The sequence below is a fragment of the Orycteropus afer genome, unplaced genomic scaffold (assembly GCF_000298275.1).
Source record: "Orycteropus afer afer isolate SDZICR_OR568_19922 unplaced genomic scaffold, OryAfe1.0 scaffold00069, whole genome shotgun sequence".
Taxonomy (NCBI): domain Eukaryota; kingdom Metazoa; phylum Chordata; class Mammalia; order Tubulidentata; family Orycteropodidae; genus Orycteropus; species Orycteropus afer.
In genome coordinates, this window is record NW_006921656.1 from 9,189,468 (window position 1) to 9,215,707 (window position 26,240).

General features: G+C 44.9%; 1 protein-coding gene across 1 annotated transcript in view; it reads right to left on the reverse strand.

Annotated features, from left to right (window-relative positions):
• The window catches only part of TG (thyroglobulin), a 243,257-nt gene that overhangs the window by 147,173 nt on the left and 69,844 nt on the right, over nucleotides 1–26,240 (reverse strand). The window contains exons 27-34 of the mRNA XM_007940540.1: nucleotides 25,938–26,105; nucleotides 16,152–16,217; nucleotides 14,284–14,364; nucleotides 12,256–12,393; nucleotides 10,434–10,610; nucleotides 8,775–8,886; nucleotides 7,885–7,964; nucleotides 6,801–6,948 (exon numbers count right to left, since the gene is read on the reverse strand). Of these exons, the coding sequence (XP_007938731.1) occupies nucleotides 6,801–6,948; nucleotides 7,885–7,964; nucleotides 8,775–8,886; nucleotides 10,434–10,610; nucleotides 12,256–12,393; nucleotides 14,284–14,364; nucleotides 16,152–16,217; nucleotides 25,938–26,105 (970 nt within the window). The remainder of the gene's footprint in view (nucleotides 1–6,800; nucleotides 6,949–7,884; nucleotides 7,965–8,774; nucleotides 8,887–10,433; nucleotides 10,611–12,255; nucleotides 12,394–14,283; nucleotides 14,365–16,151; nucleotides 16,218–25,937; nucleotides 26,106–26,240) is intronic.

Consider the following 26,240-nt stretch of genomic DNA (forward strand, 5'->3'; position numbering starts at 1 on the left):
AGCCTTGTGATATGAGAGAGCAGCATGAGAGTGGTTTATTAACACATGGATGACCGACCCCTCCTTAGGCTGTGAGTAAGGAGCTCTGGTGGCGTAGTGGCTAAGACATTTGGCTGCTAACCAGAAGGCAGTGGTTCAAACTCATCAACTGCTCTGTGGGAGGAAGATGAGGCAATCTACTTTCGTAAAGATTTACAGCCTTGGAACTCCAGTGGGGGTCTGGCCATGTCTCATTCACTCTTAGCTATATAACACAGTAATTTAGAGTCAGAAAGACCTGGGCCCAACTTCTAACTCTGTCATTTACCAGCTACATGACCCTGGGCAATTTCCTTAACCTCACTGAGTGTCTCTTTCCTCATCTGCTGGTGACTGTGACAATTAAATGAGATAATGCTTATAAAATGCTTAGCATCAAGTCAGAAACAGTAAGAGCTCAACAAATAGAGGCAACGTTTCCATCAACAGCCCAGGCTCAGATAATGTTTATTGAATGAGGACACCTCTGTGGATTTTTAATTCCTTGTCCTATGATTCTTGGTCCTCAATCTGACCCCAGAGAGGATATAACACTGGAAAAAGTTAGTACACGGTGCTGTCAAATGAAAAGAAAAACAGAACAGATGGAACCAGTTGGGATGATGGAGCACCTTAGTTACTTTTCCTTCCAGATCCTGCCAAGATGCTGTAAATACTCCCATCTGATTCTCATTATATTTCTGAACAAATGACTTATTTCTTAGCTTCCTTTTACCCAACTCTTCGCTGAGCAATATGAAGATGGAAAATGGTATTTTCCAGCCTTTGGTGGGGTGAGGAGGGGTGAGGAGGTAGGAGAAGACAGATGGGACAAGGAGGCATTGAGGGGTCAGTTCAGAGTTCCCTGAAGGCCCATAGCTGACATGAGGTCTCCTGGGTACATGAGTTCTATGCACGCATTAAATTATCCCCTGTCCTGGAGAGTTAAAGGGGGGAGACTGCTGTATATGGAACACTCTTCCCTAAATAGAAATCTACTGAGGCTATTTAATTACACAATCTTGATTTTTTCCTCGAGGATACCTAGTGGTGCAGTGGTTGAGCACTCAGGTGCTAACTGAAAGGTCAGCAGTTCAAATAACCAGCTACCCCATAGGAGAAAAACGTGGCTGTCTGCTTCCATAAAATTGTTGTTAGGTGCCATCAAGTTCCTTCTAACTCATAGTGACCCTGCCTACAGGAGGTGGTCCCTAAGGTAAAGCGGGGGCCTATAGAAGCCTTTAACACAACTTCCAAGCAGAATTAATATCTTACTCCCATGTTCCCACAGACTTTATGCATAAGACTTCATTTACAGAGCCTACTATGCTATGTCAGTATTGTTGTACACTGTCAAGTGGATTCCAACTCACTGGTGTCCCTATAGGACATAGTAGGACTGCCCGGTCCTGCAGCACCCCCACACACCATTGCTATGCCTGAGTGCACTGCTGTATCTACTTTTATCAACACATCTCACTAAGGGTCTTCCTCTTGTTTGCTAACCCTCTGCTTTGCAGGCATGACGCTCTCCTGCAGGTGCTGGTTCCTCCTGATAACACATCCAAAGTATGTGAGCCGAAGTCTCACCACCCTCCCTTCCTTGGAGCATTCTGGCTGCATTTCTTCCAAGACAGACTCGTTCATTCTTCTGGCAGTCCATGAGATATTTAATATTCTTTGCCAATTTAAAAGAATGAATTCCTCTTCGGTCTTCTTTATTCATTGTCCAGCTCTCATACACATATGAGGCTACTGAAAATACCATGACTTGGAGCAGGCAAACTTTAGTCTTCAAAGTGCCATCTTTGCTCTTTAACACTTCACAGAAATCTTTTGCAGCAGATTGGCCCAGTGAATATATTGTTTGATTTCTTAACTGCTGTTCCATGGATCCAAGTAAAATGAAATCCTTGACAACTTCAGTCTTTCTCCTTTTATCATGGTTTTGCTTATTGGTCCAGCTGTGAGGATTTTTGTTTTCTTTATATTGAGGTGCAACCCATACTGAAGGCTGTAGTCTTTGCTTTTCATCAGTAAGTACTTCATGTCTTCACTTTCAGCAAGCAAGGCAGCATCATCTGCAAATCCCAAATTGCTAATGAGTCTACCTCCGATTCTGATGCTGTATTCTTCTTCATATAGTCCAGCTTCTCAGATTATTTGCTCAGCAAACAGCTTGAGTAACTATGATGAAAGAATACAACCCTGCCACACACCTTTTCTGATTTTACACCATGTTGTATCCTCTTGTTCAAACGATTACTTCTCGGTCTATGTACAGCTTCGTCATGAGCACAATTAAATATTCTGCAATTGCCATTTTTTGCAATGTTATCCATAATTTGTTATGATCCACACAGTCGAATATCTTAGCATAGTCAATAAAATACAGGTAACCATCTTTCTGGTATTCTATGCTTTTGGCTAAGATTTGTCTGACATCAGCAATGATATCCCTTGTTCCATGTCACTACTGAATCCAGCTTGAATTTCTGGCAATTCCCTCTCAATATATTGCTGCCCTCTCAATCTATTGCTGCAACCATTTTTGAATTGTCTTCAGCAAAATTTTACTTGCTTGTGATATTAATGATATTGTTCAATAATTTCTGCATTTTTTGGGTCACCTTTCTTTGGAACGGGCACAAATATGGATTTCTTCCAGTCAGTTGGCCACATAGCTGTCTTCCAAATTTCTTGGCATAGACGAGCGAGTACCTCCAGCACTGCATCCATTTGTTTAAATATTTCAATGGGTATTCTGTCAATTCCTGGACCCTTGTTTTTTTTTTGCCAATTCCCTCAGTGAAACTTGGACTTCTTCCTTCAATACCATCAGTTCTTGGTCTTATACTACCTCCTTAGATGGTTAAACCTCAGCCAATTCTTTTTGGTACAATGACTCTGTGTATTCCTTCCATCTTCTTCTTTTTTTAAAAAAAAAAAATGCATTTTATTGACATATAATTTATGTACAGTGAAATAAACAAAACTAAAGTGATATGGGTCAACGCATTCCTTCCATCTTCTTTTGATGTTTCCTGTGTTGTTTGTTAGGTGCCATCAAGTTGTCTCTGACTCATAGCGACCCTATGCACAGCAGAAAGAAACACTGCCTGGCCCCGCGCCAGCTCCGTGATCCTTACTATACTTGAGCCCATCACCACAGCCACTGTGTCAATCCATCTGTTTGAGGGCCTTCCCCTCTTTCATCGACTCTCCACCTTACCAAGCATGACATCCTTCTCCAGGGAATGGTCCCTTCTGAGAACATGACCAAAGTAGGTGAGACAAAGTCTGGCCATTCTCGCTTCCAAGGAGCATTCCGGCTACACTTCCTCCAAGATAGATTTGTTACTTCTTTTAGCAGTCCATGGTACTTCCAGCATTCTTTGCCAGCACCGCATCTCAAATGAATCAATTCTTCTTCGGTTTTCCTTATTCATTGTCCAGCTCTCACATGCATATGAGGCAATTAAAAATACCATGGCTTGTGTCAGGTGCACCTTAGTCCTCAAGGAGACATCTTTGCTCCTCAGCACTTGAAAGAGGTCCTTTGCAGCTGACTTGCCCAGTGCTATACGTCATCTGATGTCCTGACTCCTGTTTCCATTGGCACTGATCGTAGAACCAAGCAATGTGAAGTCTTTGACTACTTCAATCTTTTCTCCATTTATCATGATGCTGCCTATAGGTCCAGTTGTGAGGATTTTGGGTTTTTTTAATATTGAGATGTAATCCATACTGCAGACTGTATTCTTCAATCTTCATCAGTAAGTGCTTCAAGTTATCCTCACTTTCAGCACGTAAACTTGTGTCATCAGTGTATCTCAGGTTGTTGATGATTCTTCCTCCAATCTGATGTTCTTCTTCACATAGTCCAGCTTCTTGGATTATTTGCTCAGCATATAGATGGAATAAGTATGGTGAAAGGATACAACCCTGACTTTGATTTTAAACCATGCAGTGTCCCCTTGTTATGTTTGAATAACAGCCTCCTGGTCTATGTACAAGTTCCTCCTGGGTACCATTTCTCTTCAATTTGTCATTTCCATCATAGTAGACCATATGATTATCCAATTCAAAATGGCCAATACCAGTCTATTTCAACTCACCAATGCCTAGGATATCAATCTTTATGAATTCCACTCCATTTTTGATGACTTCCAATTTTCCTAGATTTATACTTTGTGTATTCCATGTTCCAATTATTAATGTATATTTATAGCTATTTTCTCTTATTTTGAGTCATGCTACATCAGGAAATGAATATCCAAAAGCTTTACTCTATCCATGTCATTAAGGTCAACTCTACCAGCTATGGTGGCATAGGGGCTATGGCATTTGACTGCTAACCAGGAGACTGGAGGTTCAAACCCAACAGCCACTCCTTAGAAGGAAGATTGGGCAATCTACTTCCATAGAGCTATGCCTTGGAAACCCAACAAGGGGTGGCTATGAGTCACATTCAGCTCGATGGCAGTGTGTTTGGGTTTTTCTTGGTTTTCTACTTTGAGGAGGTAGATTTTCACCAGTCATGTTTTGAGTGCCTTCTAACCTGACACTTTTTCAGACAATGTCCTGCTGTTATTCATATGGTTTTCACTGGCCAATTTTTTTTTTAGAAGTAGATTGACAAGTCCTTCTTCTTAGTCTTTCTTTGTTTAGAAATTCCTCTGAAACCTACCATGAGTGACCCTGCTGGTATTTGAAATACCAGTGGCATAGCTTTCAGCATCACAGCAACATGAAAGTCACAACAATACAGTAAACTGACAGACAAGCAATGGTCATAAATGTTACAGCTTTTGAAAAAGGGCAGTCCTACTCTACCCTATAGGGTTGCTATAGGAATTGACTGAACGGCATTGGGCTTTTTGTTTGCTTGTTTACATTCTTTCTTCAAATAATTCAAACTGTTAAATAAAAAGCCAGTAGAGTGAATTCAATCAGACTGAGTCACAGAATACTGAAGGTGAATATCAGCCTGGAAGATTCCATTTAGCCTGATAATAATCAACCCCCAAAAATTCTGCCAGGAAACCAAGGAATTGTACAGGGGACTTTTAGAACCATGAACAAAGGTCAAGGACCATATTCTGTCCAGGAGCCGTTGGCTTCTCAGGCTTTGAAACAAGAGGCTCAGCCACCAACTGATTTAGTTTGGTAGTTTATTGATTAATCTTTTAACAATGCAGTGTCTGTTAGTCAACTGAATTGGGGGCAAAGCCAGTCATAGAAAGTGTCTGAACATTTCAATATCCAGTCACTTATGGGATATTAAAGACCTGTCAGGAGGCAACAGCATAATAGGGGAAGAGGGTCAGTTTGTGGGTCTCCACATTGGGGCTTACAATCCGACTGCTTCTTTCAAGCAACTTTGACTTTCTGTGCCTCACTCAGCTCATCTTAAAATGGGCATAAATAACCCTATTCCATAGTGGTGACATGAGTATTAAATGATACAACCAATGTAGAAACCCCAGCACGTGTCTAACACACAGTAAGCACATGACAAATGTCAGTTCTCCTCACCTTGCCCACGATGGGCAGTATATTGTGCCGGGTGATGTGAAGAATGCAAAGATTGAAGTCACAGATCTCTAAGAGTCCTTCAGAGCCATTCCATAAGTCTGAGCAAATGCCAACATCATCCTACATTTACCCTGAATCTTAAGGGAAGCCATGAGTGGGAGAGGTTGGAGTTACTGAACGTCAGCCCACCGTCCTCATTTTACACCCATTAAGACAGGGCTTTCAATCATTTTGTGTATAGGGTAACTTTGAGAATTTGCTTCTGGGAGATAAGGTGGGCTTTCTATTCCCCAAGCAAAAGTTCCCTGAGTCTACCCATGTCCTCACATGCCCAGAGTCTACAAGGAGATAGGATCTTTGTGAGTTTCATTCATTTACTTTACCAATAGAGAAACTGAAGCCCAAGGTAGTGGGATGACTTTCCCAAAGATAAAAATATAGTAGATGTCAGGGTTAAGAAGAAACTAATGTCTCCTCACTTGAGTCTAGTAGCTTCTCCAACACATTATGCAGGCCATTCATTCATTCATTAACTCATCAGTTTCAAACTGAGCTCTTGGGACATGTCAGGTTATAACTATACAATTGCTAAGGGCCCACAATGGGTTGATACTATCTTGGTATTGAAATTCTAACTCCATGTACACTGTCAAATACACACTGATTGTCCTCATTTCCTTCCCTGAGACTTCCATGTGCTACACTGTCCTAATTGATTGACAAGGCGAGAAACCAAGGGAACCTGATGGAGTGTCCATTTCACTAGTCCAACAACAGCACTCTAATCATGCATTGAGGACCCTCCCCTCCCCAGTGTACATAGTCTTGTTGGTACTTTCAGTCAAGCTGCTCCATCCTCTCTCTGGCAGTGGGTGAGCTCACAGCCCAAGCTGCAAAAAACAGCTGCACCAAATTCTCCCCTTGAATACAATGACAAAACTCTTTGGAATAGATGGATGACAACAATGATCCACTAAGGATGTTGTCCTTTTATTTCTGCTAAATATATTCATGAGACTGGCCCAATTCCATCTTTTCTGAGATCAGTTGGTCATATTTCCTTTGAGTCTATAAGCAAATGTCTAATAAATTTCTTTTCTAATTAAGTTAAATAGGATTTGTTTCTGTTGCTTATACTCAGTGAGTCCTGACTAACTTACTTCCCAGCCCAAGGATATCATCCTACTGCATGGTTGGGAAACAACCAACAAAAGGTGCCTACATCACTGTTAGGGATAGGTTACTTACCAGGTTTCTGGTACCATCCAAAGGGATAGGTGTGGACTTCAATGTCAGGAGAACCACAGTCTAAAATGCGCCAGCCTCCTCCATTCTCCTCACTGCATGTCTGAAGTCCCAAGCTACTTAGGGTCAGGCAAGTCACCTCTCCTCCTGGAGCAAAAAGTAATGAGAAGCAGGTGAATGGTTGTGATTGAAGCTTCTAGTTGAATGAGGAAATTCTGCAAACTCAATTATCAGCAGAAATGTGGGAGGCACCCACTATGTCCCAGGCGTGATTTTTGTCACTGGGAATATATACATGGAAAGTCTGGCACTTGAACATAGGGAGCTTCCGGTCGAAAAGCACAGAGACAGAAGCTATGAAAGATGCTCCGGGGATGGAGGCTGTGCTGTGCTAGGGCTTTGCTTGCATCACACCACCTGGTCCTTACACACCCTTATAGGGAAGGTAACACCTATTACCTATTTACAGATGAAGAAACTGAGGTTCTGAGAGACTAAGTGACTTCCCAGAACCACACCACTAGTACGAGACTACCCCACCCACTATTGTCAAGTCAATTCTGACTCATTAGCAACCCTAGAGGACAGAACAGACAGATGCCTCATAAGGTTTCCAAGCTGTAATCTTTATGGAAGAAGATTGTCACATCTTTCTCCTATGGAATGGTTGGTGGATTTGAACTGCTGACCTTGTGGTTGGCAGCCAAGCACTTAACCACTGCACCACCAAGGCTCCTTGTATGGGACTGAACCTAGCTTTAAATACAAATCTTATGAATGGATCCAACACCAAGCTGCCTGACTTCAGTCTTACAAGATGAGCAGAAGATAGCTAAGTGAGGCATGGAAGGAAGGCTGTTTTGATCAGGTAGAACCATGTGTGTAAAGTTGACAAGAGAGGTGGACTATGAACCACATCCCAGTTATCACATTTATTAGCTATCCATCCACCCTCTCCACATCCCCACCTCCCCGTCTGTGAAAGAGGCGGTACTAAGGGTTATATAGCACCATAGATGTGTATGTGTCATCTAGATTGTAAAGTGCTACATACAAGGAGGGAGAAGTTGGTATCATTGTTACCTTTTGACTGGGAAACATTGAGAAATCCAAAACCAGTGCAGCATGGATCCGCATCACACAGCCGCTCACACTCAAAGAACCTGGCACAAGAGGAGACAGGCCTGAAGGTTCTGGCTGGTGGTCCAAGACCCTACTGTATGGGCTGAATTGCAGACATCCTTACTTTCGGGGCCTACTCTCTTTATGACTATCTAATTTGGGGGTGCTTTAGTCAATTTGAATGGGTGGATTCCATCACTCTGAGGTTCTCTCTAAAAGCAAAAACCTACTCTTCTCTTGGGAATCTTATTTGTTATCCTTCCTTCAGTCCTTATTCATCAAGCACATAGTCTGTGCCTATTGTGTGCTAGACTCCAAGCAGGCCCACTGGGATCTGAATGTGCCCCTACAATCCTTTCAGATCAGGAGAAAGGCTCACCTGTGGACTCTGGGAAAAGGAAGAAAGAGTAAAGAAGGAGCCTCCAGGAGGGGCAAGTCCATGGCTTACCCTCAGCACCCCCAGAAGACGTCTGTTCAAGCCAAAGACCTGAAGTTTGATTCCCCTAGCTTCCTCCCTCACTTGCTCTGCCATTCCAGAAATACATCTCTGTTTTCTGGCCAGTAAATCCAGACTCTCAGGACCTACCTTGCTTATCAACTCAGTGTAGCTACTGGGACCAATCCTGGAAGAAGGGTCTTAAGTGGCTCTAAACCAATGCTTCTGGACTCAGTTCAAGCTCTCTCTCTGTCCTGACCCTGTGCCCACTCTGATCACTCATTCCTGCCTCCTGAAAGCTTGCTTAACCCGTAGGCCCTTTTTGGTGTGGAGTCAGAGCTTCCTTCTTGCCACTCTCCTTCCCTATCTTAGGAGCCCCTGAACCCAACCACATTTCATCTGCAGAGCAACTTACCCATTAGAAATGGCCTTCTCAGACATGGGCACTTTGCTTCTAATGGAAATCCCAGTTAGCTTTTGGAACGGCAGGCGAGTGTAAAAGTTCTCCACTTTATCTTTCAGTACAACTACAGAGAGGGAGAGAAAATTCTTTTACTTAGAGATTTGTTGTATCCATGTTAAAATGGGGACAAAGGAATAATAACTAGATTGAAAGCTTCCAGGTAAAAATGGCAGGCTAACGCGCTGAGTGCAGTAAGGGGAGGGACGGTATGGAAAGAGTCTGTGACCAGCATGATAACACCAAGGAAAGGAAGGACGCCGAATTCTGCACATAATTTATAGATGACAGAGGCTAATACCAGTATATGCACAATACTGCATTGCACAAACATCAAACATCAGACTACAGATAAATACAGAGATAACTGAGAAGATCAGATGGGCGTCAGTGAAGAGGATTATACTCCAGACCAATGATAGATTCAGCTGAGGCTAATCTTGCACAGATACTAGTGATACAAAATAACCACAATCATTACAGTAGCAACAGAAGGCAGACATATGGCAATCCCTCCTAGACAGTCAAGACACTATACGAGAGTGATCCATGGGATCTGCCAACTCAGGACCATAGTACTGGGGGACACCAGACTCAATTGGCACAACAAAATACATAAAAATCTTATTCCACAACCTACTTTGGTGAGTAGTGACTGAGCTCGTAAAAGCTTTCAAGCGGCCATCTAAGATGCAGCTAATGGTCTCCTATCGTTAGAAGTGAAGAAGAGTGAAGAAAACCAAGGGTATTGGAAACAATCAGCCCTAGGACATGATGGACCTCAAGACCAGAACTAGATGGTGCCCAGCTACCAATGCCAACCACTTGGGAAAGGATCAAAACTGGAGATCCTGGATAGAGTGGGAGGAAAAACGTGGAACAAAATTCAAAAACTCAATAATGACCAGAATTACCAGGGTGCACCAGGTAAAGTTAATGGCCAAAGAACTAAATGGAAACTAGTTGGTCCACATAATGAACACTGAGACTGTGTCAGCCTTCCAACCTTATTTGGTGCCCAAACCATTAGCAACCAGGCCAGATACGGCAACAGATTTCTCTGGGGGAAGGACTTAAAAACACTGACCTGAGGGATTGACCCAACCAGGTTATCCTACAGGAAAATCTAAAGTCACCAAGTCCCTTCACATACTCAGAGTTTCCCAATCATTTCTTTGACCCCTCTCTTATACTGCAGTGAAAAACCAAAGGTAAGTGGTTATCTGAGAAAGGCCTCCAAGAAAAAGGGAGAGTGGACAGTAAATGGGGGGACAGCACCTAGGAGGAAATGGAGACCACTGACCATCGTAGAAAACATCAAAAATAGTACCACCAATGTCCTCGGGGAGAAAAATCAACCCAACTGCCATCTTGTTAAAGCTACTGCTGTTTGGATTTTCTGTTACACACCGTGTCAGATGCAAGTCTAACTGGGAGCAGCACTAAAGTGGCTCCCTGAGGAGTGGGATTATTCCCTGTCATCAACTTGATGCATTTCTGAATTCCGTCACATCTTTACAAGAAGTATGTATAAGGTTATTTTTAAAAGACGCAAAATAATCTGTGTATTTCTGAAGCGAGAGAGCAATTCTTCAATTCCGACCAGGTGCTCACCTTTCTTCCGGAAGAGTGTCTTTGGTCTGTGCGGCAGGATCACTCTGCAGCCCTTGGGACTGGACTCCATGACCTCATCACACACCTGGGCTTCTGGGTAAAGGGTGCAGGTGAAGTACAAGGGTGTGCTTTCTGTTATCTCTGCGAGCTGACAGAAGGAGGGTTCCTGGACACAGCCTACATGAAGAGAACATTTGGATTTCAGTCCTTAGGAGATATACAGAAATTACCTCTACAGGATCCTCTGGGAAGAAATGCCCAATTGAGATTCTTCCAGGACAGCTGAATCCATGCAGTCTGGAAGGCCCAAGAAAATCGGCCTTCTGCTAGTTGGGGAGCGGGGGATGCATGGAACAGAATCCATGTGGCCCTGACTAAAGCACAATCTAAGAGGCTTGAGGGGTGAGCCTCAAACTCAGCAATACAGGAAAAGGGAGGGTAGAATTCCATTGGATCTACCCATGACATCTCAGAGGTCTTCAAGAAATACTAAAGCCCAGAGGCCATAGGACTGTAAAAATCTTGTGAACTTTGTGAAAAATCTTTCCTGCCCCAACTCCTATGTCCTAGTGTGTGAAAACTCCCTGAGGGCAAAGATCATGTTTGATTCATTTTTGTTTTTTCATCTGTAAGGTCAAGCACAAAGCCTACAACATAGCCAGCACATGCTCGATAACTGCCTGCTGGTTAAAGGATGGATGAATATTTGGATGAATGGAGGGATGGAAGGACGGAGGGACACAGGGATGGGTGAACAAATGTGTGCACAGATGGATGGAAGGATGCATGGATGGGTGGGTGGATATGTGGATGGATGGACAGATGAACAGATAGATGGATAGGTGGACGGATGAATGGACAACAGCTTCTGGGAGCAGAGCAGAGACCAACTACATTATAAGATTCTTGAAGATTGGGGTTATGTCCTATATTTCTTCTGTATCACCCATTATGCTAACACAGCAGTGATCCTTGAGTTATTGTGGTGAATTGCTTGATGTGGCCCTTCTAGCCATTGTCCTCCATTCTGTGATGTATTGTAAATCCTATTATCCATGCCTGTTTGGGGTGGTGTGGTAGTTAAGGTCAGGTATCAACTTGGCTGGGCAGCTGGTAGTAGTTGTTCCCTGTAATGCCTGGCAATCCACTCTGTGATGGGATTTGCCTTGAGCTGCTGATTGTTAAAGCCATCCACTTAGGTTATTGCTGTTGGGGCAACACAGGTGGAATGTATTTTGAGTCCCGCCTTGCTGGAGGGTATAATTCAAATCACCACCCTTAGCTTTCTTGAGGGTATACCTACGAATCTCCTGGGAAGGTTCGCCCTCCTCTTGCTCTGGTTTTATGTTTTGGCTCATCCTCATCTCACCCCTGGATTTGGGACAGTGACCATCATCTGATCTGCTGATCGAGGTTCATCAAACCCTGAGAACTGGGAGGATTCTCCAGACCCACTCACGGACCTGGGACTCACCAGCCTGCCAGCCTCCACCACTACTATGTGAGATGATCCCTTGGGCATCTTTGAGTTCTGTGAGGTGTTACAGCGAAATACAGAACCCTAAGACAGGGGAAATTACTGGGAGGAGGAGGAGGAGTTTATGTCTGAAATGATGGAGTGGCACTGTAGTTTGGACATTTGGGACATCTTTAACCTCTGCGTCATGGGGACTGGCCTTGTGCTGTTCTTTCTGAGAGAAATCGTTCAAGCAGTTATGCCATTGAGTTCAATCTTAACTGCTTCTCAATAGTTGTTAAGCTAGGTCTATGATGCCTGCCCACAGAGCCTGGAAGAAGAATGATGTGGACTATGAATACTTACGAGAGAGACACCACAGGTTTGCTTGCTGGGGTGGAAAGAGGTGTTTGAAAAGCCAGTGCTGCTGGCTGGGCAGGTGTTGGTTTTCCTTGACAATGATCTGGTTAAGGTCCACGGGGGAGAAAAGCTCTGCTGTCAAATCTGAAAAAGAAGGAAAAAGTCAATGTCCTGCACCTTTATCTCAACAGTGAACATAAAAAAGAGAGAGAGAGGGAGAAAGATGGCTGTCTCATTGGCTTCCTGAATATGTCTCAAACACTCAGAATAGCTGCAGGAACCTGAAGCAGAAAGGGGAAATTCCTCACTGCGTTTGGAATCAGAGAGGCCCTTCTTGGAGGCACTGGGCAACCCAGTCGAGTAAACGGGCACACTCAGAGGCCACGGGACCTGACTCAGAGCTGCAAACCAAAGTGCCTTCTCCTGCAGCACACATAGCGTCCACTGAGTAATCTCTGAAGGCACAGAGCAGAGGGGCAACCACCACTCAGGGGAGTCCCAGGGGAAGCTGGAAGGGCATCAACTGCCCAAGGGAGTCTGGACAGACATGCAGTCTAACTGGGACTACAATGTGACAGGTAACACAGCAAGTGAGCTGGGACAGTATGAACTTTCTTGAAGGCTTGCTATGAGCCAGGCTCTGTGCTAGGATCCTAATGTTACCCCCACCCCCTAATGGCAGCTACCAACTTTTGAGCTCTTACTGTGTGCCACTGCCTTTACATAGTTGCCTCCTCAAATTCCCCCTATTGCCCTACCACGTGGATACTGCTGTAACTCTCATTAAGAGAAGAAACTGAGGCTCAGAGAAGGTGGCCCGATTGAAGGTGCACAGGCTGACAGAGGCAGAACTGGGATTCACACCTCACTCCCCCAACATGAGAGGCTACCTCTAAATCAGGACACAATCCTTGGCTCCCCACAACAACTCTATACATGCAGTGTGAACTCCTGACACCCACGCTGGCCTTAGCCCCATTGTAAGTGGTTTGTGTGCAACTTATTTCATTTGATCTTCACAAAAGCTCAGGAGGGGAAGGAAACCACCATTTGGGGGACATCTGCTAAGTGTCAGGTAATACACCAGGTGTTTTACCTGGCATGTCATCCAGTGGATAAGAAACGGGCAAGGTTAGTTTCATTCTAGACAAGAGGAATTGACGGCTCCGAGCAAGTAAACAAATTGCCCAGAGCCATGTGGTTAGCAGAGAGTAAGGGCAGCCAAGTGGCTCCAGCCCCAGACTCGCTGCTTTGCGGTGTAGTGTTTGTGCCATGGTGCCCTCACCCAGTCATGACACTGTAGACTCTGGAGACAGAGAAGTCTCCGGCACCACCTTTTGTCCCTATTAATGGGTGGGCTCGTATCTTCTGGAATGAGTAATGCCTCTTTCAAAAAAGACTCTCATAGATATCTAGAACATTCCAGCTGGGCTCACACTCTTCAGGGTTTACATAGTGGAGCCACTGATTACAATCAGTGGAGTCTCACTCTTTAAGAGTTGTTTTTTCAGGTTTGGTTTTGTTATTTTCTGTTTTCTTTATTGTAGCTGCTGTTTTGTTTTCCAGTAGGAGGGGTGACTTTGCAATGATTTTGCCTCACTTTTTGTACCAACTACCCAACTGAAAACCAAAAACCAAACTCACTACCCATCAAATCAATTCCAACTCATAGTGATCCTCATTGGGTTTCTAAGGCTGGAAATCTTTACAGAAGCAGACAGCTTAATGTTTCTTCCATGGAGCAGCCATGGAGCAGTGGTTTCTTCCATGGAGCAGTGGTTCAAGATCATGGTTTGAACCACTGACCTTCTGGTAGCAGTCATATGCCTTAACTACTATACCACCAGAGTTCCTTACCTATTTGAGAAGATGCAATATTTATGAGATGGATAGTTCAGTTAGAAGTTAGAGGGGAATCCATACTACAGAATGGAAGAGTATTAATGGGCCAATTTATCGATTAATCCCCAAACACCACAATCTTGTCTCCACTGCCAGGTGCCTAGGTGTGTGAGCAGTTTCACAAGTTGATACCTGTTTCCGTTGGAGACACTGGCCTTGGTGCCATGTCTTTCCTACATCCAAGAGACTCAGATCGAGACCCCATGTCAGAATCTAGAAGGGAAAGGAGGAGAGTCATTCTAATATTTAGGGGAGGTTGGGCAGGTCTTCCTCTGCTCAATAAAATGGTAATGTCAATGCGAGATGTTCTCATGGTCCACAGGTAGGTCCCAAGCCAATATCTAGAGGTAATCCAGTGGTATGGGTTTACATTCCTTGGCCTTTTGTGGAACATCATTCAATCTCTTTGTTAACAGGACTATTATAGGCCCTGACAACCGACATTGTTTACATTGCAAAGCAGTTTAAAGCTAAAAAAATATGCCCATAAATATTAGCCCTCAAAAGACCTTGTGAAGGCAGGGAGTAAGAGCCCCATGTTAAGTCTGGAGAAGACTGAGACTCAGAGAGGTGAAATCATGCATCCAGACCCTCAAAAGTTAAGTAATCAAACCAGTGACCATCAAGTCAATCCCAACTCATAGTGACTGCATGTGTAGATATATCATAATTTGATAAAAGTAAAATCTCCAAGTCAGGAACATGCTTTTCACGAAAGCAGTGAGCCTGTGGTGAGGAGACTATAGGGACCATAGTCAGCCAGCCCTTCCTGGCTGAATGTCCTCTGGGCACTGCACTCAGCCCCTCCAAGTCTCATTTTCCTTGTCTGGAAAATGAACAAACGTCATCCCATCCATACACCTGCATTTTAGGGATGAATGAATGAGAAAAGGAGGGTATAATATCATTACAGAACTTTGAAAATGGTGGGCATCTCCTTTTTCTTTCTCCCCCTCCTCCTCACTGTTGCCACATTAATTAGCACATATTATGCACCAGGCCCAGTTCTGAGCACAGTACATGCATTGTCTTATCAATTCCCATTCAACACTCTAAGTACTATTTTTCATTCCTCTTTCACCTATGGGGACTCTAAGGCTCAGAGGGGCTAAGTGATGGGTTCCAGGCCACAAGCTGCTTGCTAAGTGATGGAATTACAACTCACAGCCAGTCAGTCACTCCACATCCTTGCTCCTTGTTCTTTTCCACTACTTTACTTACAAGTAGAAACAAGTCACTGAAATCCATGAGAAGGGATTATGGGAAGAAGAGGGAAATGACGGGGGAATTGAAGACCTTTCCACATGCCTACCACTAGCCCAGCTCTTCTTGCCTGGAATGTACTGGCCCACTCCCTTGTCTCTCTCCCTCCCGAGCCTGAAGCCCGAGATAGGCTTATGCCCTATCCATCTCTCTCTCCCAAATGTCCCCACAGTCCCTGGATCTGGGTGGCACTTGGTCATTGTTCAGTAAACTCAGAGGAGACAGGAGAGCAGAGACAAGATGCCAACTGTGGACTTTCTCTGAGCCCCACTTAGCCCCAACCTGAGCTATGTGCCCAAGCAGGGGCCCATGACAACACCTGCCTGGGGTCTTTCCCCTCACCCTGGGGCTTGGCCAAGCTATAATCTCATATATAACTTTAAGTGATGATAGGTGCCAAGGCTCAGAGAAACGTCCCCTATTCACTTACAAAGGGCCAGCATTCCCATCCCGAAACCAAAGGCAGCTTGTGGTCAGGGGGCTTTATCTCAAGAGACCTAGTGCTTCCTTCCTGGGTCCTTTCTTGGGTTTCCAGACTTTGCATTTTCCCTTTAGACTTTGCTATTTTATCTGATGTGGGGTGGGGGCCCTTCTCTTTCACAGAGTACTCCCATGGGAAGCAAAACTCTCCACTTTTCTCTTTGGGGAGCAGAGTGCCCTGTGAATGAGAAGGAGACACAGACTATACCTCCTGTGATCCATGTCCTGTCCCCACCCACCTCCACCACAGAGCTTACCTTTCCAGAGATACACCTGCTGGAAACTAGAAAAGGTGTCTTGAGTTCCATCCAGGGGTGTCAGACCTGAAACAGCAGAAGATTGTTATTTAATGAGTATGACTGTGATGCTCTCATTGGGCACCTATGTTGCCACCAACCGTCTATCACCCCCACCCCACACTGGCCCTTTTGGGCCTGAGACCTGTTTTCTGAACAAAGTCCACCTCAGAAAGCCTCTAGGGGCTCTCTCCCAGCTCTTGGGTACAAAACCATAGCTTGACAGACCCCGATGTCTTAATCAAGGCACCAAAGGGACCCTGAGCAGCTGTGAACCTGTGACAGAAGGGTCAGACAAGAAGTTTAAAGGAAACAAAGCTCACAGGAGACACAAGAGCTGTGTTAGTTTTCCATGTCACTTACCTGCTCTGAGACTCTTGCCTCATTGACAAATGGCGATGGGGATTGTGAGGATGGGAATAAGTTTATAACCTGTCTACTGTTATCCTCTATATCTGGCATGTACCCAATAATTGGTAGCTGCCATTAGTTTATTACTCACTCAACTCACTGTGTTGAGTTGGTTCCCACTCATAGCAATCCCTCCTTGGGTTTCCAAGGCAGTATCTCTACAGAAGTAAATTGCCCAGTCTGTCTTCTGAGGAGTGGCTGGTGGGTTTGAACCCCCAGCCTTCTGGTTAGCAGTCAAATGTCTTCAGCACTACGCCACCAGAGCTCCTAGTTTATTACTAGTATTATCAAATTTCCTATTCTGCCAAACTATACTACTCCTGGACACCCCTGGATGAGGTTGCATTTGCCATCCCATTTCTTGATGGTCAGGGCTGCCTGCTTTGCCCCTGATCAGCCCAAAGTACCTATCAGTTCCTCTCAAATATAAAAAGTTGAGAAATGGGCTCAGAAACCTCAGAAAGTGTACGGAGGGAAGTAACCCATATATCACAGGAAAGAGCTGGTTGACAACTTGAGACATCAAGAAATGGTCGCATTGTGCTTCTGATTTTTATTATCAGCCATTTATTGGGTCATTAACCCTTATCCAAACACTGTAAGGCCCATTTTCCATACATTATCTAAATTGAACCTCACAGCCATGCTATAAAGTAAGGCAGCCATTTTTGTCCCTAGTTTCTATGTGAAGAAATCAAAGTTCAAAGAGGTTAATGCCAGAATTCAAAGCTATGTGGCTCCATATCTCCTATTCGAACCCCTTCGAACTAAGGAAAGGATATATTTTTAGATGATGCCTATCCAAAATGGTCAGGACGTCCAAGGTTCTCATGTTTAAAGAGGAGTGCCACCAACTATCTGGAAACCCGGACATCAGAGTGATGCCCCCCCAAAGGGTGACCATACTATATGCCATGGGGGACCCAAAGGCACTGAGCTGCACTTCCATTTGGTTTTACTTCTGAGATGAGGATAAGAAGGATACTAGAACTTCTCAGATTGCCCAATATTGGGATAACACGTTTCCTTAAAGGATCCAGTCACAGTTTTCCCATAGCCCTCTTCAGGAGGTAGAAGGCATGTATAATATTTTAAGGAAGTGACAATCTAAGCTCTCTGGGACACCGACGACTTGGATCTCTGAAGGTCCGGGATAGTTCTATACACTGCGGAGGAGACCATACCACGTCCGCCCCCAACACCAACGAAGAGCTGAGGCCACCTGCTTGGTCTGTGGTCCCTTCTCACTGTCACCAACATTTGCCTATCATGACGTCAGGCTGTAAGGCTTTGGACCTTTTCATGAGGGAGATAAGTTAATTTATTTAAATATTTTTATACCCAAATCTATTTGGCATATTGACACTTTCAAACTACATGTATTATTTTTGTGTGTGAAATGTATGTAATACCAAATGGCTCACAGTTTGATGTTACCCAGTAGCTCCACAGCAGAAAAAAAAAAAAAAAAAAGGACCTGGTGATCTGTTCCCCTAAAGATCACAGCCCCATGGGGCTGTTCCATTCTGTCACATGGGGTTGCAATGAGTCAAATATCCACTTGCTGGAACTTGACAACAACAACAGCAGAAACAGATATTTGAGGCCATGCATTTTGCATTCTGAATGTTACTTAGCCTGTAATAAGTTTGTAAAATGATGCCTTGTCTCTAGGGATATTTTTTTGTTTTTGTTTTTGTTTTTTTTAATCATCCTCAGTAGAGGGTCAGCGAAAAAGGGGAAGACCCTCAATGAGATGGACTGACACAGTGGCTACAACAATGGGCTCAGGCACAGCAAGGACAGTGAGGTTGGTGCCGGACTGGGCCGTGTTTCGTTCTGTTGTACGTGGGGTCGCTATGAGTTGAAGCCAACTCGACAGCACCTAATAACAATTTTTTTTAAATTGCCTTCAAATTTAAGACTAAAACCAATTACATTTGAGAAACAGTTTAACCTGGAATAGTGTTGAGCATTTAGACCAGGCCCTCAGTAAACATTTGTTCACATTTCCTCACTGGCTCTTCCTATGAGCAAGAATCCTTGGCAGAATTTCAGGAGAAGGGCTTTCAGCAGCCCCCATCTCTGATGGGGTGTGAATGGCGTAGCATTCATGTTGTCCTCACCACCTCATTCTTTCCTGGTAAGTGTGGCCTGCTTTACATATGGTGGAAAGCCCTACCTGCCCCCCAGCACCCAAAGATAGCAGTGCTCCACACAGGTGCAACATCCTCAGAGGCAAAGTCAGGCTTCAGCTGGCTTTTTGGCCCAGAACTCACTGGACTGTGACAGACAGGGACAGGATCCTCTCACGCACTTTTGGTCAGGCTCAAGGCAATGAAGCCCTGTGTCTCCAGACTGAATTATGATGTCTTAACTTCATCCTTGGTATCTGTCCATTTCAGTACAATTCAATCTAAAGGAATTCGATTGAATTCAGCAAACGTAGGTTCAACACCTTTTGTAGGTCTGGAAGGTCACCTGATCAGCATCTACAGAGACTGTTGTCTCCTGGGAAGCATCTTTGTAAATAACCCCACTGTAGTTTCTGTTATCAAAAGGATTACCAACTCTTCAAAGGAATGTATAGAAGACACTTTGAGCAAAAGTAATGACATTGACCTTTCTTTCTTATCTTCATCACCTCCCATCCCCATCCCCTCATCCAAATGCGCTTCCTCCTATGCATTCTAGGTTGGAGTATGGTACCACCTTCTTCCCAGACCCATCTCAGAGTCATACCCCATCCATCAATCTGCACATCCAACAAGGCTATCTCCTAAACTGTTCTTAAACCCATCCCCTTCCCTCCATCCACCCTTGTAGCCCAGGCCCTCATCACATCTGCTAACATCATCAGCCTCCTAACTGCTCCCCTCTCTGTGGTCCTGCCTGCCTCCCAGCCCTCAGCCACACAGCCTGGAGCTGTTATTCCTGAAATGGAAATACCCTTCCAGTCCTGCAACAGTTACCATGGAGTTCAGAGCTGGTGCCTGGCCACCTAGTTCTTGCCAGCCTGTGCAACTTTGCCCCAGCCCTGCCTCCAAGGTGCCCGTCATACAGGTCACCTCCGAATGCTTGGTTGAACTCTACATCATCACACTATTTGGTTCCCTCTGTCTAGAACCCTTCCCCTTTTGCTTGGCCAACCCATACTCATTCTTTACAATTCAGGTTCTGCAGCACCTCCTTCTGGAAGGCCTCTGACCCCTGGGCTGCATCAGGTGCCCTACCTCAGGTTTGTCCAGCACCCCACAAACATCTGTCTTTGATCTCACACCTGATTGTTATTGTCCAGCTCCGTGAACGTACGGTGAGCTTCCTGAGGTCAGGGACTGAAACTTACTTCTCTTTATGTCATCCACACCTAACACAACCCCAGCACAGAATGGTGTTCAGTGTGTGAGTGAATGCAAGAATGAATCAATGAGGGAGAAATAATCAATGCACTCAGAGCAAGCCAAACCAACTCATCCTCAATGTGTAAGAAAGCCGACCACTGCCTTAGGGTTCATGAAGCACAACTCTGACCTTGCACTCCTGGGCCCAACTTCCCTAGCACCATATTGTTGATCATGAGAAATTCTAGGGAATTGAAGCAACAGTGGTCCTCCTCTTCCTCACCAAAAGATAGTGTAAGGTGGAGCAGTTCTGACTGTGCAGATATCTGCTGTGTCCCCTCCAAAGCAGCTGAGTGAGAACAGGGTTCCAGACTCCGGCTCCCTGTAACCAAGGCCACAAGAACACAGACTTAGCACTTAGTTGGAGGCATGGTGTGGAGCTGATTGTTGAGCACTCACAGGGTTGAGTGGCCTTCGTTTACTTCAGAATGCTCTGCAGAGTTTGTGTCCCGTTCCTGTGTACATGGGTTCATTTTAATCTACACCCTCAGAGTGCTCAGGATCTCAAAGGTGAAGACACACCCCAGAGGGGGTTGAGGAGCATTGGAAATTGCTGTCCAGAAGCCCTGCCTCAGAGAGAGTGCTCTCTGCCCCTAGTTAACATCGGGATTTTGCTAACTAGCACAGTGAATGCTAGCCATGTGCAGTTAATGGTGAAATGGAGTGGCGTTCAGGACACATGGGTTGGGTAGAGATGCTGCAGGAGCACCTCACCCCTGCAGGAAGAGAGGGAAGAATTCCGCAGCCAATAGCCCTGAGTCCCTGAGCTGAGTTCCAAAGTAAGCCCGTGACCAGTCACTGAGGTGAAGGGTCTTTCTTGGTCATTGGATTTTGACCAGAAGGTGAGTTGGGTTATGCTGCAAGTCTATTATTGTGTGAGTCTCAGAAGAACCTTTCAAACAAGGTGCGATGGGAACTCCTAAAAGATAGAGGGCTGGGGTGGCCCTGAGTTCACAGAGCAGGCTGTGGAGTGGTTTCGGAGCCTGTCTGCTAAGCACTGCCTGCACATGTGACAGAATTCAGTCTCAAACTTGCCTTTGTTACAGTCTAACAAGGTGCTCTGGTAGCATAGTGCCTAAGGCACTTGACTGCTAACCAGAAGGCTGGTGATTCAAACCCACCAGCCACTCCTCGGGAGGAAGATGGGGCAACCTACTTCCATAGTGATACTGCCTCGGAAACCCAAGGAGGGGTCGCTATGAGTTGGGTCCAACTCGACGGCACATAACAACAACAAGGAGCTGTGGGGGAAGAGATCTTCAACCATCAGAGATCACCATTACAAAGAAGAACCAGTCAACCCTGACAGCCAACTTGGTTTAATTATTTCAAGACCAAATTATTTTCTGCTTTGATTCTTTTTTTCTTGAAACCATGTGTTTACAGTAATGGAATGCATTTTGAATGAAATGGGAAAATATTTGAGGTGATACGGATTTTGATACAATTAGTGGAACACATATTTCTTGAGGGATTGCTGGTGCTGGACTTGGTGGGATGAGGCTTGTTGCTTTGGATTCACATAGTTATACAGGCCCCCACAAGATGGCAGCATGCACTAAAAGCGGGATAAGAGCTTCCCACTAAACCCCAGAGGTGGAAAATATCGGTGAGTACTATAGGTCCTATACATCATGAAAGGGTTAAGTAGGTTCAAAAAAGCTATTTTGGCTGTGAGAGATAATTGTCATTAAACTCTCAGAAAAGCCCCTCTTCATGGTCAGATTGAGCCTGACTCCATGGTCTGGGGACATGACATGAGGACAAGACAGAATCCTAAATTTCTGCCTGGCAAATGGTGTCCTGCGGCCCAGCCTCAAGGGGAAGAGGCCTAGTCATCTGTACTTGTACAGTGGTGTTCACCCCTGGAGGTCATTAGTGTATTTCTCTCCTCCCCTGGCCAGTGAGCTTCCTTTAGGATCAGATATTAGGATCCCCTCCTTTCCACCTTCCAGCTCACTGCCTGGCACACAGCCAGAGCTGAATCAGTGATTGTGGAAGGAATAAGATCTGAGCTGTGCAACTCATGAGCTGGTGACCTTGAGCAAGTCACCTCTCTGAACCTCAGTCTCCCCTCAGTAAATGAAGAAAACACCATCTGTCTTTAGGACTTAGAGAGCTAATTGAGATAACATATGCAGTATGATGAAGATGCTGCCCGTTTCCCACTCAGACCTCCAGTTGTCAGTTCCTGCAGCTGCAATCTGTTTTTTTCTGGGCCCTGCAGAAAGTCTTACGCAGCCAGAGTCACAGTGGAAGGCTGGATGAATGAGGAGTCAGCAACCCTTCCAACAATCCTCAGCCAAGCACTGTTGAGAGCTGATGGAGCGATACCTCAATTCCCTTGCCCCTCTGATGGGATAATTCTGATGTATGTGTTTTACACAGATTCCCAGAAATTCCTTCTGGGACTAAACTCTAGTCACTGCCTGATGTGGCTGCCTTGTAATCTACCTTTTACTGGCTGCCTTTTCTTCTCGGCATTATTTCCCTCCTGTCTCTGTACTCCTTGGAATTCCTAAATAAACTATATACCCCAGTACTTGTCTCACGGTCTCCTTCTGGGAGACACCCCACCAAGACACAAAGTATAGTGTCAAGCACATGGTTAACACACAATCAATGATTTCTATTATAAATAACTCATAGGACCATTTAAAAATAGACCATCTTGTTTTTCGATACTCATCAGACATCTAACTCTGTTACATCTGGTTTCAATGAATTTATAGATGAATTGCAAGTTTCTCCACTTAGCTCCCAGCATCCCAAGATAATGACAATCACTGACACAAAACAGCCTCCTCTACAGGAAATGGCAGGCAACAGATTGAGCCTCACAGTTGCTCAACAATTCTAAGCCTTTTGGATTCAGAACGAACCCAGGAGTATTTCTGCCAAGCCCTTTTTTCCCCATTAGAATTTTAAATCCCTACGCATGTTCAGGGACATTTAATCCGCCTGTTTTTGTTCATTTGCACTTCAAAACATTGTCAGTAACGAGCCCAGTGCAATCCCATAACTTCCTAAGCCCTTTTTCTTAGAAGTAGGAAGACTGATGCAGCCAACACCAAATCGTGGAAAACCTCCAGATGCCCAGTGGAAATTCAGGACACAGCCCCTGAATGGATTTCTCTCAAGAACACACGTCAGCCCCAACCAAAAGACAAGGAAAAATCTGGTTTCTCAGCCATAACTCGTCCCTGATGACAGGAAAATGAAACCTCACTCTCCTTCAATGCTTTGAAAAGCACTGTCCCATCAAATTGGATAAGTCGCCTCCAGGTGCTTTGCGGGTGTTGTGTCCTCACAGCACTGGACATGCTGATTAACAAGAGCAGATGTCCAAGTGCAGCGCTCCTACTGAGCGTCCCTGCTGGGTGTAGACTTGGGGGGCCTGGGACCAGGGGCTCAGGAAGCAATGCCTTATACTATCATCTGTAGAACATAACACTTCACTTTGTAGTCTACAGAAGTATGTACTATTCTACAGATGGAAAGACTGTGGCTTTAGGTTGTTAAGTGAACAAGATCATAAAGCTGGGATAGAAGCAGGACTCAGTTCTGGGTATTTCAAACCCAGACCATGATTCCATTACCTCCAGTATCTACTGAGCACCTCTTTATTCCAGGCAGCACACCTACATGTATTTCTTTCTTAATGTTCTTCTCCCCAACCTCCCAGGAGGCAGAAGAGAACTTATTCTCATTTTATAAATTCACAAGGGTAAGGCCCAGAACGACCATATATAGTGAGGAATGATCCACATGGGGATTTGAATTCTCATGATTCCAGAGTATACATTGCAATGAAGACCATCTGGCCAACTGTTCAGTGGGAAGGAAGAGAATGGCCCGCAATTAATGTTAGGAGGGAGGGATAGAGTTTATCCGTATCATTTGTAGCATCTTTCCATTCCTTTTTTACCTTATCCATTCTATGGGCTCCTCTTCAGAGTCCTGGAATCTTTACTCTGTTTCCATCAACACCTGCTCTTGGGAAAGGGTGTGTAACAGCTATATTTTTTCCCACAGGTTAATTACACTTAAAGCATGGTTTCTTATTGTGGAAAGGAAGGTCTGTGCCCTACTGTTCCCAGTTGGTAGTGATCTCTTGTTCACTGGATACATAAGGCAACCTCTCACTGAGAAGACCATGAGCAGATCTCAGTCTTCCTGCAACCTCCATCAAGGTAGATCCTTCTTAAAGTCTTACCTCACCTCAACACACACACACACAATTCTGCAAAACAAATGAACTTCAAAGGTCATTTGGTAGTCACTCCTTCTCAAGGAGGCAGACAAGGGCACATTCTTATTTCTTGGGCACATACCAAACACATCCTCTGTGTTAAGTAACCCACCCTGGATTTATGGCCCATGAATTTGTCTTACATCCTTCTTAAAATGTTTGTTTTCACTCTACCTACCTCCTGGAGTAATGAATGTCATATGCTTCCTACCCATGATGCAAATAAGCTAGTTGATTTTATTTACCCCAAATGATCTTAATTTAAGCTCCATGGAATTCCACCAAGTTCTGAAATCTTTTTTCCATGGTTTGGCAAACCTGCACTCAGTTGATATTATTTATATTCTCCTTTCCAGTTCTTCCAATTCTCAATATTGTGAATGCAAGAATGACTAAGACACAGTCCAGTCTTTAGGATATTAACCATAAAATGATAAATATATAGATATAGATATAGATAATACAATGATGACAATAATGGGTCTGCTGGGAGAGGTGGCCTAGGGCACTGTAAGGGAGAAACTAGCCATCAGCCACAAGCATGACCCACTCATCTTTGGGCCTTAGTGGCTGGTGGGTTTGAACTGCCAGCCTTCTAGTTAGCAGTCAAATGACTTAGGCACTGAGCTACCAGAGCTCCCAAAATAAGAGGTTGGCCAGATGACCTCAATGATGACTTTCAACTGCAATGTTTATGACTATTGCAAGACAAAGATTAGAAGAGCTTCAGAAAGGAAGGAAGGGTACAGAGAAATCTCAGTGGTTATTTCTATGAATTGAGTCTGCTGTGGGACCTGCAGTCCCTTGCACCCCGTAATTAGATGTCCAGTGCAGGTGTTACCACCTGGAATCTCCTAATTCACCAAGAGGCAATCGTGCCCCAGGGCTTTTTGTTTGGGAGATCTATGTATTACTAGCTCCAGTTCTGCCCCCTTCCTTGAGCTTTATTTTGTCATGTGGTTTTGCAGTTCCTCCTACCAAAGGGACAGAGAATATGTCCCTGTCCTTTGACTTTTGGTCAGGCCATTGCTTTGGACAATAGAATAAGGCAGAAGTGACAATGCCAGGTCCAAGCCTTGACCTTAAGAGGCCTTGCTTGTTCCCTTACGATTCTGCCTCTATGACCAACTCCTGGTGATTTCATGCACCATGAAACAGAATGCTACCCAGTCCTGGGCCGTCTCCATGGCCAGTTGGGGACAAGACCATGGATATCTATAGGGTTTTCGTTGACGGATTTTGGAAGTGGATCACCAGGCCTTTCTTCCCTGTCTGTCTTGGTCCGGAAGCCCTGCTGCAAGGCACTCAGCATCATAGCAAGACACATGCTTCCACACTCATCCAGAAGGAGGATGAGAAGCATACAGAGCAGAGCCAGGCCATGCCAGCCAAATCCAGACTAGAGCAGCCAACAGCCAACCAACCCTCAGATGCAAGAATGAGCCCTGCTGAGGTCAGCAGAGCTGCCCAGATGAGCCAGCCTACCTCCAGCCAGCCTGCAGCCTCCGAGCTACACAATGCTCTCACTGAATGCAGCTGAGATGTTGTGGTTGTTTTTCACGCAACACTGCCAGTCCAGTGTTCATTTCAGAAATATAAATTCCTCAAGGTATACAGGAAGGGCTCATAAGGGAGCAGAAGACCTTGGGTATGAAGGAACATGCACAGAGGACAGAGACTTACTCTTGAACTCCTGGCCTCCCAGACGCAGTGTCACTTGGTGGCTCCCCTGGTCATAGGTCACACCAGGACATGTAGCGTTAGCAGCCTGGGCTTCCAGGGCATCCCTCCAGTCTTCGACATTGCATAGTAGGATGTTGGGGGAGCTCAGCAACCCACAGATGATGGGGCCTGCAGAGTTGTAAGACAGCAGAGAGGTCAATGTGATGGGGAATGAACAGGGACCCTTTACAGACTCACCTCCGTGCCCCAAGGCCCTATAGGATGGGGACAAGTAACATTAGCTTGGGTGGGGGGCAGCGACAC